This window comes from Eptesicus fuscus, chromosome 22 (assembly GCF_027574615.1).
Source record: "Eptesicus fuscus isolate TK198812 chromosome 22, DD_ASM_mEF_20220401, whole genome shotgun sequence".
NCBI lineage: Eukaryota > Metazoa > Chordata > Mammalia > Chiroptera > Vespertilionidae > Eptesicus > Eptesicus fuscus.
In genome coordinates this window covers 23,474,261-23,489,767 of record NC_072494.1, presented here as the reverse complement: position 1 = coordinate 23,489,767, position 15,507 = coordinate 23,474,261, and the positions used below count along the sequence as shown (strand labels likewise).

General features: G+C 43.2%; 1 protein-coding gene across 1 annotated transcript in view; it reads right to left on the bottom strand.

The window, feature by feature from the left end:
• Positions 1–13,351: 13,351 nt before the first annotated feature.
• The window catches only part of LHX4 (LIM homeobox 4), a 40,139-nt gene continuing 37,983 nt past the window's right edge, over positions 13,352–15,507 (bottom strand). Inside the window, exon 6 of the mRNA XM_054711787.1 lies at positions 13,352–14,306. Coding sequence (XP_054567762.1) covers positions 13,912–14,306 — 395 coding nt within the window. The 3' untranslated portion in view covers positions 13,352–13,911. The remainder of the gene's footprint in view (positions 14,307–15,507) is intronic.

Below are 15,507 nucleotides of genomic sequence, written 5' to 3'. Positions count from 1 at the left end.
CCACCCTTCCCCACCTACTCCTTTCTTGGCCTTTACCAAATTATTGTTTGTATCCATGTATGCATATATGTTCTTTAGCTATTTCTTTCACCTTCTTTATTCAGTCATGCCCACTCCCCTTCCCTTGGGCACTGGCCAGTCTGTTCCATGTATTCATGCATCTGGTTCCATTTTGTTCATTTTATTTTGTTCATTATATTCCATGTATTAGTGAGATTACATGGTATTTGTCTTTTTCTGACTGGCTTATTTCACTTTGCATAATACTCTCCAGGTCCATCCATGCTGTCACAAACGGTAAGAGATCCTTCTTTTTTACAGCTGTATAGTATTCCATTGTGTAAATGTACCACAGCATTTTTATTCGCTCATCTGCTGATGGGCACTTGGGCTATTTCCAGGTCTTAACTATTATAAAAAATGCTGCTATAAACATAGGGTTACATGTATTCTGATCGGTATTTCAGGATTCTTAGGATATATTCTCAGAAATGGGGTCACTGGGTCAAAGGCAGTTCCTATTTTAATTTTTTGAGGAAACCTCATACTGTTTTCCACAATGGCTGCACCAGACTACATTCCCACCAGCAGTGCACGAGGATTTTCTTTCTCCACATCCTCGCCAGCATTTGTTGTTTATTGATTTATTGATAGTAGTCATTCTGGCAGATGTGAGGTATAGTTTTATTTGCATCTCTCTGATAATTAATGACCTTGAGCATTTTTGCATGTCTATTGACCATTTGTATGTCCTGTATGGAGAAGCGTCTATTCAGGTCCTTCGCCCATTTTTTAATTGGATTGTTTGTCTTCCTGGTGTTGAACTATATATTTATATATTTTGGAAATTAACCCCTTATTGTATATATCATTGGCGAATATGTTCTCCCATTCAGCGAGTTCTCTTTTCATTTTGTTGATGTTTTTTGCTGTGCAGAAGCTTTTTAACTTGATGTTGTTGCATTTGTATGTTTCCAGAGTTTCTCTTGCCCTCAGAGACATATCGGCAAAAATGTTGCTAAAAGAGATGTCTAAGATTTTACTGCCTATGTTTTCTTCTAGAATTTTTATGGTTTTGCAACTTATATTTAAGTCTTTTTATTTTTTATTTTTGTTCCATTTTTTTTTTTTTTTACATGTGCCTGTCTAGTTTTCCCAGCACCATTTATTGAAGAGACTGTCTTTACTCCATTGTAGACTCTTGCCTTCTTTGTTAAATATTAATTGACCATGGAAGCATGGGTTGATTTCTGGGCTCTCTGTTGTGTCCCATTGATCTATATGCCTGTTCTTATGACCATAGCAGGCTGTTTTGATTACAATGGCCTTGAAGTATAGTTCACAGGGGTCTGCGGGTCCCATCTAGAATCCTTTTTCCTGGCTCCTTGTAAGAGTATTTCAAAAACGAGAATTCGTTTGTTGACTGGCCTAATTTCCATGGTTTTAAGTGCTCTTACTAGATCATATCTGAGGTGTTGCCATGCCTATTTGAAAGAGTGGAAGATGTGCTTAATTTTAAACAATTGATCAAGATTTTAACAATATAGATTATAGTTTTATCACTAACTACCACACTGGGAAATTTTTAAAGAGAACTGGCCAAAAAGTTGGCCCTTGACTTCTCATTCTGCTACAGGGCAGAAATGAGCCCACCTGTTAATTCTGTGTCACTCAGTAATGATTCCTGTTTATATGTTTAGCTTTTGCAACTTTTCAGAATGCTTTCATAGCATTATTTAAACTGCCCCTCCACAGTAGCCCTATAAATTAGGTAGTGCAGCTGCTATTAAGGCCACTTAAACAAGGATGAATCTGAGACATTAAACAGATTACTTCAGTTGCCCAAGGTTAGAGAATAGCAGTAGAGCCACAATTAGAACCAAGTCTGCTGGATTGCAGTCCTTTCTATTAGAGCACAAAACTCCTGTGAAGTGTTCAAGCTCTGCCACCAAATACGTCTTGAGAGTTTACTAAATGGCAGGTACTGTCATTCCCTCCTCTCATTATCGTGTACATTTACAATTACTCATGTTATTTCAGGGTATTGCATGAGATATCTTGAAAAGCCTCATAGAAATTCATAAATTGCTAATCAAAAACTCACTAAATCTTTTAAACCTACTTTAACTGTGTCTCTAATAAAGATGTAAGAAGTCAGCCAACTGGCCACGTATTGTTATCTCTTATGCTTGTGAGGTAGAAGGGTAACAACCAAAGTATAATATCTGGAAGCATATCTATTATATCTTTTTTTTAATGTTTCAGCATTTTCCAGCTAAAAGGTTGCTATAATCCAGTGAACCTTTCTATTAAATAGGTATTTCTTAGCTTCCTGCCAGGTTTAACTACTTGGCCATGGGTTATTATTCCGTGTACATGGCATCTCTGAGGATTGATGAACAAGGTGTGTGACTATAGCAAAGCTGAGTTTGGATTGCAGGAGGGATTAGTGCCCAGGCTAATATATGCTTCAGTTGAACATGAAGACTTTTAAATGTTTATTAAACGTTTATCAGTTGAAACATGAAGGCTTTTCTCAAACTTCAAGTCCCTAACAGATCCCTTTATAAATAAATGTTTATCACAGAATAAATGTGTACCCACCAGCCACAATTTAGTAATGAAAATATTGCACTTAAATATTTATAAGTGAAATTCAGATTCCAATTCCTATGGTATTTTGGGTCAAATGCTTTAATAGAATTTATAATACTATTATCTGATCAATTCTTTTTTTTTTTTATTTAACGTTTCCAAAATTGTTTCTTTTACAAACAATGGCATGTCAAAGTTGAATTGACAGCATTTTTTCCTAGTGATTCATACATAAGCTAACGTACGTACCTTACAGTCAATACATCTGAACTTCAGTGACATGACAGTAATTACACCTTACTTTTTTTTTATTGTCTAAAGTTTTTCCCCAATTGACCCCTCCACACCAGCCACTCCCACCCCAGGCAAGCCCCCACCGCCCCAGTGTCCGTGCCCATTGGTTATGCTAACATGCATGCATACAAGTACTTTGGTTGCTCTCTAGCCTTTCCCCGCCCCCCATCATTTGTCTCTGTATCTATTCTTGTTCATCAAATTACGTTGACCATTATATGCCACATATGAGTGAGATCATGTGATATTTTTTAAATATATATTTTATTGATTTGTTTTTTTTTTTTTACAGAGAGGAAGGGAGAAGGCTAGAGAGCTAGAAACATCAATGAGAGAGAAACATTGATCAGCTGCCTCTTGCACACATCCTACTGGAGATGTGCCCGCAACCAAGGTACATGCCCTTGACCAGAATCGAACCTGGAACCTTTCAGTCCGCAGGCCGACGCTCTATCCACTGAGCCAAACCAGTTAGGGCGATATTTATCTTTCTCCAACTGGCTTATTTCGCTTAGCATAATGCTCTCCAGTTCCATCCATGCTGTTGCAAATGGTAAAAGTTCCTTTTTTTATAGTGGCATAGTGTTCCATTGTGTAGATGTACCACAGTTTTTTAATCCACTCATCTGCTGATGGGCACTTAGGCTGTTTCCAAATCTTAGCTATTGTAAATTGTGCTGCTGTGAACATAGGGGTGCGTATATCCTTTCTGATTGGTGATTCTGGTTTCTTGGGATATAGTCCTAGAAGTGGGATTACTGGGTCAAATGGGAATTCCATTTTTAATTACACCTTACTTTTATACAGGACTTTATATGCAAGTGTGTTAATTGAACCTCACAATAATTATAAAAGTAGAAATAATTGGTATTTTCTCTATTTTGCAATGACAAAGTTGAAACTCAGAACTGGTAGGAAAATGCCTATCTTTATATATACTTTTACACAGAATTAAGGTGATCTCCCAAGCCTAGTGATACCAAGTTCAAAAGTTTTACACCATGTTTCAGGATAAGCTAAAGTGCAAACAAAAGCAACCACACTCAAAGGTGCATTGTTAAGCCTCTTAATGGATTTTATATATGTACATTGGATTTTCTTCCTAAAACATAAAAAGCCTTCAATGCAGTCTTCTGTAATCATGTGGTTTGAAAAATTATGACAGTCATTACTGGGGCTTTACCTTGAGCAGCTTTAATTATTTTAATAACCATCCACAGTTCCTTCATCAGAGAGATTTTGGGCCAAAGTATAGTGATTATCAGACTGATGGGGAAAAGCTTCTTGTTATACTTATCACCTAACGTTTATTATGTGCCGAGTGTGATCAATTTTTTACATATGCGTTAATTGCATTAAAGGACTGAACAGGAAAAGCTATTTAACCTCATCTTTATTCACTTATCCTTGAAATAGTCCTGTCATGCTCCTCCTCGAAAAGCAGCGCATAATGGCTTGAACCTTGTATGGATTACCATAGTTACTGGGCATTCATGACATTTTATTCCTTACTATTTTTACTTTTACATATAAATTCTTCAAAACTTTCTTTCCTGTGTTTTATTATATCATTTTTCCCTTGGCACAGTTATAAAAATGATTGTCATTATTTTACATCTTTTACTCTCCTTTTGGGACCTGTGTGTACTGGAGTCATTTCCGAGGGTGCTGTTCCTTCCTGTCGCAATAGGAAGCTTCCAGCCCTGGGAGCCAGAGCGGGGCGTTCCCAAGGTATGTGCCAGTGTATACCCAGCACAGACTCTTCCTTGCTGATATTCCTACACATTTAGAAGGAATGAAGATGAGTTTGCAATAGAACAATGAGGTTAAAAACCCAATGGAACCATCCAGTGATGGCCCCATTAACTGCGTTTGCCTCATGGTGGAACTCCAGGCACTCAGGATGGGTTTCTCTCACATGTGGGAACAGGACCATTTGAACCTGACACTACTGAAGGCTGAGGCTGAACATGGGGCCAGTGAGGGCCTAAAGGAACAGAGGGGTGACTTTCAGTGGGCTGCCCTGGGCTGCAACAGCCAATTCATCACCCACACTGCAGTCAGGATTTATTTTTCTTCTCGCTTGTGTAGCAGTCCCGGTTTCCATTTTAATACTTAGAAGGTAAGTTCAGTTGATGGACACTTTGTGTAATAAAAAACTCCTTTAAAGTACGTGCCCACATACACACACGGGATAAAAAGTGGCACCACCAGGGCCGGTGGCTTTCACGGAGTACATTTGTAGAGCCCAAAGCTTAGTCGTGGATATGTTTATAGCACTTTAGCTCCGTTTGTGAGTTTGGAACCCTTCCAAAAAAAGAAGAGAAAGACATATATTATTGTTTATAATCTGCTTTATTCCGCCAAACCTTGACTGAACAGACCTGTGGATTGCTGTTTAAATCCCTCAGTGCCTTTAACTACCGATGGGGAAAGTGGTTAATGCGCATTCTAAACGAAGCTTGGCATCCACTCCGGGAAACCACTTTAATTGAGAAGCATTAAATGTTAAAATGATTCTAAAAAAATAATAAAGCCAGCACACATATTGAGTATAAAAGTCCAGGCCCATCAGTAATATAGTTCTTGGTTCTCATATTCCTCTAGCCTGAGTGAGCTTTAAGCCCTGCAGTTGACAGGTGTCGAAAAAGCGACTCTCAATTCCCGAGGTGGCTGTCTGCGGGCGGCCACCCATCCGCTGGCAGTGAGCAGGCAGTGGTCAAGGGCTCCACATTAGAGGAGGGGAGCTGGCAACTTTACAGATGTTTGTTTTTCTGGAATAATAAGCTAGTCCCAGGTGACTAAAATATGAGATTTAACCCCAAAGTCCTCGCCTGGGCTTTCCATTGCTGTGCTGGAGCCATCTGTTGAAACCTATTTACCATTTTAATGGCCTTTTTTTTTTTTTTCTTTTTTAACTGCTTTATTTCCAAATTCCAAGTGTGTGTGCCAAGACTACTCTTTGGGGTCTGTATTTTATCTTTCAGGAAGCAATTCCCAGCCTTTCCAAAATCCCCAAACCCCTCCCAGGCAATAGGAGATCCTGGTCCAGGGTTAGCAAGCAAGTGAGAGAAAGATAAATCTTTAAAAAAACAGAAAACAAAACCTCTCCCCTAGCTTCAGAGTTAGCCATCCCTGAAAGTTCTGGCCGATTCGGTGGTTACTAAATAACCCAAGGTGTGTGTAAGTCACGTGGCAACTTTTCTGCCTGGGGGAGCAAGTGTGAACTGTCGGGGACAGCCGGTGACTTGTCCATTTAATTACAGAATAACATCCCAGTTAATAACATGCCTAAATTCAATGTCTCTGTTTAATGGGGGAGAGGCCAAAGGAAAGGGTTCTAAAGGAAAATCCTGAAATCACATTGGACAAAAAGAAGAAGAGGAATGAAAAATTTATAAAGAAGTGTTACAATCAATAGCCCACTCCCTCTGAAAGGGTGTGATGTACTCTCCCAGGGCAGGTGCAGATAGATGACTTGAAGACCTCTGTTTAATAGTTTGGATGGATTCTTTTTATCACTCCTTTTAGAAAGATGATAATAAGTTTCCTGTTTCTAATGATTTGGCCCCATTTTATAAACATTGTGGTTTTTTTCTCCCTACTAACACAGTATTTCCTCAGCAGCAGTGGCTAACCATTGCTTACTGCTCTGGAGCAGCCATGACCCACACCAGCACCTGACCGAGTGCCACTGCTCACTGCACATCCAGCAGAGGACCAGAAGAAAGGCGAGGATTTCCAAATGACCAAACTGAAATAGCATCCGTCTAAAGAGGTATGGCAAAGGGATGCAACCATTTTCTGTTTAGACTGTAAAGGACAATTTTTAAACTGTGTCTCAAATAGCACATCTGAGGAAATACATTCAGAAACGTTGAGGATCACCTTTTAGGATTTTTACTTCTAGTTTGACAATTGGTTAAAATTTACAACACACTGACTTACCTTTGATCTTTTTTTCATCCTTTTCTGACTTTGGCTGAGTGGAATCCTGGGCCCAAGGAGAAAGAAGGCAGGGCAAGCAGTGCAGACACTGACTGTTGTGCCTTCCTCAGTTCTCCTGAGTTTGAGTTTTATTTCATTCTTTCTGGCCAGTGATTTCTTTCCTTTATTCTTCTTTAACACATTGCGGATGGATCAGGAGAATTCTGCTTCATATTACAGAGTGTTTTACAGAGTATCGTACTTTAAAAAGATATCAGCTTGTAAGAACATGTAATAAATAACTTCAAAATACAATGGTTATTTAATTTTAAAGTGTGCCTTTAACATTTATGTAAAACATTTTTTGTACTCGTTCAATAGAAACTTATCTGGCCACTGGGTAAAGCTAGCAAAAAAACTACTGGTCTGCAATGTGTTAAGCAGCTGTCCTTCTGAAAAGGCTCTATCAGAGAATCATGCTCAGGAGCTGGTCTCCGGTGACCGAGCCAGAAAGAAGGACCCAATCCTCCTTTGATAATTCCAAAACGTTGCTACTAGATTAGTGTGGTGGTGGGATCAGAGTGCACTAGAGCACAAAGTAGAATCATTCCAATGAATCGTCAGCCTGATACACTCAAAGCAACTGATAGAGTATGGAAAGCAAAGACTCAGTAGAGACAGCTGGTGACGAGGGTTTGAGAATAGACTACAGGCATGGTATACAGTGTTACAATCAATAGCCCACTGCATACACTGGCAGAACTCTCAAGCCCCATTGTGAGTTCCTCAGGAATACCCAGAGAAGTAATCAAATTTAGTAGCAACAGAGTCCTTCATAGCCACTTGGCAAATTTCCCTAACCACCACCCAAGCGACTGAGCAAGGGAAGAAACAAAAGTCCTCATGTGCAGCACCTCCTTATTGCTCTACCTAAACTCCCCACTCCCATTGGGTGCTCTCATCTTCACCCTCGCTTGCACCCAGTAAGGTCCTTCTGATCCTCAGTCTTCCTTGGGACATACCCCAGTAAGGCCTTTGCCTTTCTCAGCCTTGTGAAGTATTTACCACAGGAGGTGACTCCGCCAGGGACCATAAATCCCTTCCCTCTAGAGCAGAGATTTGGGTCTCCACGAAAAGACCTTTAAGCCCTCCCAAGAATCTCAGTGGAGGTCCTGCCTGGGAAGGTACTACCTTTCCTGTTTAACTGGGTTGCCTGTGGGGCACAAAGTAAGTCTAAAACTTAGGAAGAGTCCCGACAACCTGGTGGCATCCTTAGACTGAGAACTGAGGCCCAGAGCCCAGCCTCATGCTTTGTACCTAAACAAGCCACACAAGATGTGACAGTTGTCACTACCACTGTCTGAGGCATCTCAGAATACGTCCCCAAGTGCTCCAGGTTAACTAGTGGCTAAAGAGGTGATGAATGAGTTTTCTCTGTCCCTTCTCCTGAGCCAGATGCCATCAGCACTAACCAGTAGAACTTTCTGCACTGATATAAATGTTTTATATTTGTGGCCAAATACCATAGCCACTAGCCACACGTAGCTCTTGAACGCTGGAAATATGGCTAGTGTGAGAAACTGAAATGAACTTCGTTTCACTTCATACTGAGCAATTTAAATGTAAATAGCCATGCGTGATTAGTAACTACCTCTGCTTGGATCTTCTCTTCAACCAAACAAAACTACTAATCACTAATGGAAAAGGCATTCTCTGGTTTTTCCGAGTGGGACCACAGCTCTAAAGAAAGGCTATGACATCTTTTTTTTTTTTTTTTTTTAATTAAAGAATCTCTGTTGCTCTTTCCATCCTCACTATACTTCAGATCCTGCACACGAATAAAACCTCCTGTGGAGAAAAAGTCTGAATGGAGATTTTCCTAGAAAAGCTTATCAAAGAGCCCTGATGACTCTGATGAGGTGTTTCTATCCCTCGGTCCACCTCTCACCCAAATGTAGACATTTGCACATACTTTCTCAAGGGAGAAAATGTGTGAAGTGTGAAGGACAAACTAAAAAGTATGTAGTCAACAGGTTTCTCTGCCCATTCCCTAAGTCTAGGAGCAGAGGATTGGGCCCTAGAACATTGCTATGAGAGAAATCAGAGAACTCTAACCAATCCTTCACTGAGCAGTTCTGGTATTTATGGTTGTAAATAGTTCTGGCATTTGGAGTTGTACTTCGGGTTTTCTTCTGGTGATGAAAGGGTCCCATGTCAGCACAGCTTTGCATTTGATTTAGGTCAAGAGAAAAAAAATTCCAGAAAACTAAATGAAAAGCAGGACACACCAGCTTCTAAAGAACATCCATATTTATTTAACATAGTTTTACCATACACATCTCATGCCAACACACAGGAGGCATATACAAACAAACGCACCAGCTTCTGTTCCAAAGTCACATGGCAATAAATAAGGATGGGTGGGTCTTTTTTTTTTTCTTTTTTCCTTTTTTTCCAGCAAATGAGACTTCATTTCTTTTCACTGTACAAAATTTACACTGGGAAGGGTGAGGGCAACAATCCAGAGCTTAGGGGAGCAGGTGCTTTGAGGTCTGAATGCAAGTTCAGAGCAGCATCTGGGATCCTGCAGCCCCGAACCTGCCCATTTGGCTGCACACAGTCCTCAAGTGAGGGGGTACAAATGATTTTGTCTCTAGGTGGGCAGCAGATGAGAGTGGGGGTGTCCTTCTCTGTCCACCTGAGCTCTGCCTCCCTAAGCAAAGGAACGCTTGGCACACCTCCAAACCTGCAGCTGTCTCCTCCCCAGAGCTAGCAGCATGAAACTGTGCTTTCGTGGGCCTACCAAGCAGAGTGAGGGTGGGATGACTTTGCTGAACTCTCTCTTTTTGGCTCCTGTCACTGTGGGAGACAGTTGGAGCAACTACTGCAAAAAGGGCCAATTGACCAATCCAAGAAAGAGAGAGCCAGTGATGTGCTTTTTATTTCGCTTTCAGCGTGCCCAGAGCCCTTCAGCAGCAGGCAATAAAACAGAACTCATTTCCGCTTAATTGAATTTTTCTTCATCTCATGGGTTCCAATTTTTAAAGTGCAATGTTTAAAAATGAGCCGCCTCAGTCCTTCCAGACCCTGCTGGCTAAAGAGGTATGGTCATTATTTCCACAGTTAGAACCAAGTTGTCAGTAGTGGCATGTGGGAGGGGTTGGAAAGGAGAGTGGGTGCTGGACGCACAGTTGCCCATTACACAGCTTCTGCTCAGCTGAAGCCTTCAACCCACTCCAGCAAGGAGACAGTTATTTCAAAATAACCAGCTTGAGCCTCAAGAGGTGGTCGTATCTTTTGTTCTACAGATTACTTCTTGCAAAGCGAACTTAATTATGAAGATCGAATGGCCCCCAATTATCTTATTAGATTTCATGTTTTATATTGGCAAAAAAAAAAATAGAACTTAAAAACACAGCTAAATGCTTTTCTTTTTGTTATTGTTTGTTGTTGTTGTTAATCCTCACCCAATAATATTTTTTCCATTGATTTTTAGTGGAAAGGAGAGGGGAGAGACATCCTGCATGCGACCAAGCCTGCAACCAAGGTACGTGCCCTTGACCGGAATCAAACCCAGAGCCTTCAGTCCGCAGGCCAGCACTCTATTCACTGAGCCAAACTGGCTAGGGCTAAATGCTTTTCTTATGTCTTAATTTTGTCCTCTTTCCCTGACGTTTCACTGTGTTAATTTGCAGGAATAATATCAATATGATAGTTGATTTGCACTTTCTATTATATTCATAACTATTAGCTAAAGCGAGAAAAAGAAAGCACAGAGACAGAAAGGAGTTTGCCTCAGGTGGCACAGCAAGTCCCTGAAAAGGGCCAGGACCAGTCTTCCCAACAATGTGATTTTTCCCAGGTGGGCTGGCTTAGCCTTGCATTGGGTATTTCTTCTGTGGTTTTATTACTCTTTGAAAATAGAGATTCTTCCATAGCCCCATGTGTCCCATTTTTGCTTATACCAGCTACTACTGGAAGCTTAGGTGTTGCTGGGTTTGTAATTATTATTTTGCTCCTGAATTCAGAAACCTCTTATCCCAAGGTCTATCAGCCAGGTACTACAGATGAATGTTGCTACTTAATCGTTCTCTTAGAGCCAAAGACAGATTCAAATGATGTAAATTGCTCTAGAACAGGTGTCCTCAAACTACGGCCCGCAGGCCACATGCAGGTATTTTTGCCATTTTGTTTTTTTACTTCAAAATAAGATATATGCAGTGTGCATAGGAATTTGTTCATAGTTTTTTTTAAAACTATAGTCCGGCCCTCCAACGGTCTGAGGACAGTGTACTGGTCCCCTGTTTAAAAGGTTTGAGGACCCCTGCTCTAGAAGGTCTCATTTCGTGTTTAAAATTTGTCCATGTCATTTTAGCAAGGGAGAAAGCAGCTCCCAGGAGGCACCTTATACCTGTCACAGACCGCTGAGCAACGGAGGAGTGCCTGGAGGAGGAGCTCAAGGTACGTTGTGTGCTCACCATCTCCAAGCCACAGGAGAGCCAAGGAACAGTGTTGGCATGCAGTGGCTCACTGGTGGCACCAGTCCTCTAGAATGCTAACTGCACTTGCAAGGAGAGCCACTTAAAATCTGAGGCCTGGCATGGCTGTGCTTCCCCATGGAGCGCCAGTGTTTGCTGCTCTCTGGGAGGAGGCTCTGGGGAACTCAACTATCCCAGCTTTGTGGCCAGTATAGCTAGCCAACCCCACCACCACCAGCTGCCCTGCTCACTGAGTTCTCGGGAGACTGTTTTAGCACGATGGAAGAAGAAGAAGGCCTCCCGTTCTCCAACCATTGAATAAGGCATGAGCTTGATTAACTTGCATACAAAACAAAAACTGCTCAACTGATCTTAAAGGAACAGTGCTACATAGAGGGGCATGTTCCTTTAGAGAGTCTGCTGCCCCTGTTAACCACCAAAAGCTGGCAATACCTTGAGATCCCAGGAGCTCCTACACCAGTCAACGAGCTGTGACAGTGGTCTGGGTGGGACAGTCTTTAACTGGTTCATTGCCCAATACAGTCTTTCTCCTGTGCACTGAGAGCTGCCTGCTGAGAACAGTATGTTCAAGAACCTGTCCTCCCAGAAGACTGCAGCACGTGTCTTTCCTTGCTTGTGAGTATTCATCGCCATCCCCACTGTTCACTGTATTGGGAATTGTCTGGGCTTCACCCTCTGTCATCCCTACTCCTGGAGCCTCATGAAGAAATCCTGCATCTGTAAGACTCCCCAAGCAAAAATCACGACAATTGCAGCCTGTTGAAAAATAAGGGTCCACTACAGAATTGATCAGAGAAAGGTGGCCTGAAGGCTGAGCCCAGGAATTTAGTGGCTATACAATTTGAAGAAGCTTAACTGCCCATAGTTTAGTCCTCAGAGGCATTTGCAGAAGATGCAGAAGCCAAAGAGGAAGGTTTATTTCTTCCTTGAGTCTACCTAGCACACTCTTAAATCTTTGCGGCCTTCAAAACGTGACAGACATGAAAGAAAGGGTGGTTAGGGTCTTGGGCCCCATCACTTCACTTGAAAGAAAGGCAATGCCTTTCTTACCCCTCCCTACTGTGCTGATCTTAAGAAAACAGGAGGCCGGGAGAAGTAAACCACCATTTCCCAGGGGATGAATAAATTTCCCTGGCTAATTTCCAGTGTGCACATGGAGAACCTCCTGACAGGTTGAGAGGTGGTGTATTAAGTAGGAGCCACGGCACCTTCACCACGGTATGTCCTACCGAAGTGCGGTCTGTCGCAGGGCTGGCAGCTCACAAAGCAGGGGTTGGCCTTGCCCTTGCCTCAGGCTTGGTGATGTGCTGTTAAAACCCATAAGCTGAGTCTGCACTGCCACTGGCCAGAGAGCTCTCCTTTCTGAGCAAGTGCAGGGCTGGAGCACCACAGGGCCTGGTGTGAGGCCAGCCAGCAACCCAGAGAGATGCAGCCCAAGGACCACTTGGAACTCTGACAACTTCAGGGCTGCTCCCTAAATGATTCCTACCAGCCAAAAAGCAATGCTAGTACTTGGAAGAGGCCAAGACTCTCCTCCAACTGAGTCAGCTAGCACAGCAGAGAAAGCTCTCATTTGTAAAGGGCCAGGGAGGGTTGGCTGCAGGTGGGTGTGGACTTGCAAACTCATCTAAACCAACTACCTCAAAACAAAACTCACAATATCATTTCCCCTGCAGGAGGGGGACTCTGGGAGACTGGCATCTGCTGATTTGGCTAAACGGACTACACGCTTGGAATCCAAATGGGTCTGCAAATGTTTTCACTTGATTGTCTTTCTGGTCTCTCCATATTTTAGCTTTGATCGTTGTGTAACCCACAGCCTGTCTAGTGAAATAAGTGATATGAGCAAATTAAAAAGGCACATTGTGCTCCAAGGGGACTCGTCGGGCAGTCGCTGTGATGGTCCAGGGCAACTCAACTCCAGCCTTAGAGTCACCTGCAACGAAAACCACTTCTTGCCATAAGGGATGGATTCAGTGATGTTGATGGGACTGCTCACAAACCCAAACTGACAGATATTCTCTGGAGAGGGAAGAAGTCATTCTTCACAGCGGAAGAAGGAGGAGGGGCATGTTTCTATATCAAACTGTGGCCATCAAAGTTTCTACTGACCTTTAGTAAGTGATCTTTTTTTATTTTGAAAATTAGGGTTTGATAAGGGTGGTTCAGAAATCACTTATATTTAAGGGCTGTGACATCACAGGAATCTCAGTTCTGGTGAGAGCACTGGTGTGGGAGGCATCTCGTGAGACATACCAGTTGGAGCTGAGTTCCCTAAGGCCAGGGTGGCCTCACAGTCACCTCCTGCTGCCCAGCACTGAGCAGCCACAGCCTGTAAGCAGGGTGGGGGAGGGAGCATAAGCCAGCACCCTAGCGCTCTAGGCTCTGCACTGTTCTGAGAGGAGGCTGCTCCCCCGCCATTTCTCCAGGAGAGCAGCACCCTAGTGCGGTGGCTTCCTAGGGATCGGTAGAGGACTTCCATTGAAAATAATGGAAATTCACATTGGTGCGCATTTGATCCTAAAAAGGTAAGTCTCTCTTGATCCTTGAAGATATTCTCTCAAGCCAGGACAGGTAGGGTGGGGAGGACAGATGTTTAAAAAGGAGGATGATCCATTTCATCGAGCCAAGAGGCTGGGCTAGTTGGAAAGTCGGGATAGCCTACACTGCTTCCTGTGGAGATGTCAGAGGTGGGTCCCCCAGCCATGGCTCTCAACGTCTGGCTCACTCCCTGCCCTGCATGCGCAATGATGCCCAAATTACTGTCCACCGTGTAATCCAGCCCATTGAGCAGAGGAGCGTGGGACGGCAGGGACGATATGGAGGATGGAGACTGGGGGATTCCATAGGGGCTCCCATCCCTCAAGTCCTGATAGGATTGTCCTGTCCCGTCCATGGAGAAGCTCCCATTCATTAACTGTCCGCCTGTAACGTCCCCCACGTTGCCATAAATCCTATTGGTGTGGCCAAGTTCTGAGAGAATTTGATCCTCTGTGGACAAAAGAACGGAGATTTATTGTCAGCCAACAGGATTGCAATGTTCCTGTTCTTTACAACCTAGGTAGGAATACACATGACCAGGAAAGAAGCCCAAGGATGACAGCTGCCAAGCAGGGTTAAACACCACCATGTCAGCCCGAGACTGACCCACATCAAGGCGGGGAATAGAAGAAACACCTGCAGAGACTAAATCCCTAGGACCCAGAAGTCTGGACAGTGTTTGGTGAGTGCGTTGGTCCCCTGTCACTCATGAACTAAGATACTCTGGCTACACTGAGGACTACGAATGCCTCACATCATGGTGGAAATTCTGTGCTGACAAGATTTAATCTGAAAGCTTTCAGGCTAAGTAGTGTGTTTGGGTTGGCTGGTTGGGAAACAAGCAGGCCCATATGGTAAGGGTAGCTGAGGACCACTCTTAGACTGTGTACACTGCTCTTCTGGTCTACTTGGGAGAGATTCAATAGCAAATGACTTTGTTTGTCTAATGCAGTCTTCACTGGGGACAGTGTTGACTTGATTAAGACAAATGGACCTTGTTTCTTAGAGAATTTCACTAAGGGGATCTAATAGGATCTTTGCCACCTGGAAGAAGTCATCTCTCCAACAGAGGTGGCCGTTTTCATCTTAATACATAATTATCCAGAGAGAGTAATGATATGTCACTTTGGGGACCCACCTGCACCCAAAAGAAAGGAGCTACAAGATGAGACCTGGCAATCCTGTATGTTCCCAACATGGATTCTAGCAGCTCAAATGAGATGAAGTGGCTTTCCCAACCCTGACAAGAGGGCTAGGATGTGAGCATGAGGCCCTTGAGCCATCTCCGGGATCCCAGGACAGACCTCTAGGTTGAGCTACCAGCCCCTCAGGTGAGCAGCTTGTTCTGTCCTCTGCCCCATAGACTTTTCTATTCCCCTCCTGGGCCTGTGCATCAGTTCCTATCCAGGCCTCCCCAGACTAGACTTCAACACCCACCTTCTGACAACCTGCCCCATTCCTCCCAGGCTCTTTAAAGGGACAGGAAGGTGAAGGCTCAGCTTCACCGTAAAATGGCCAGTGTTTGGCCTTTTGCATATACCTGTCATCCCATAGAACCAGGGCCCTCTGAGGGAGCCACAGGTTCCCCGTGGGGACAATCGTCCCTTCCAAGTGTAAATATCTGCTGGGCTTTCCCCAAACACATCCAGAG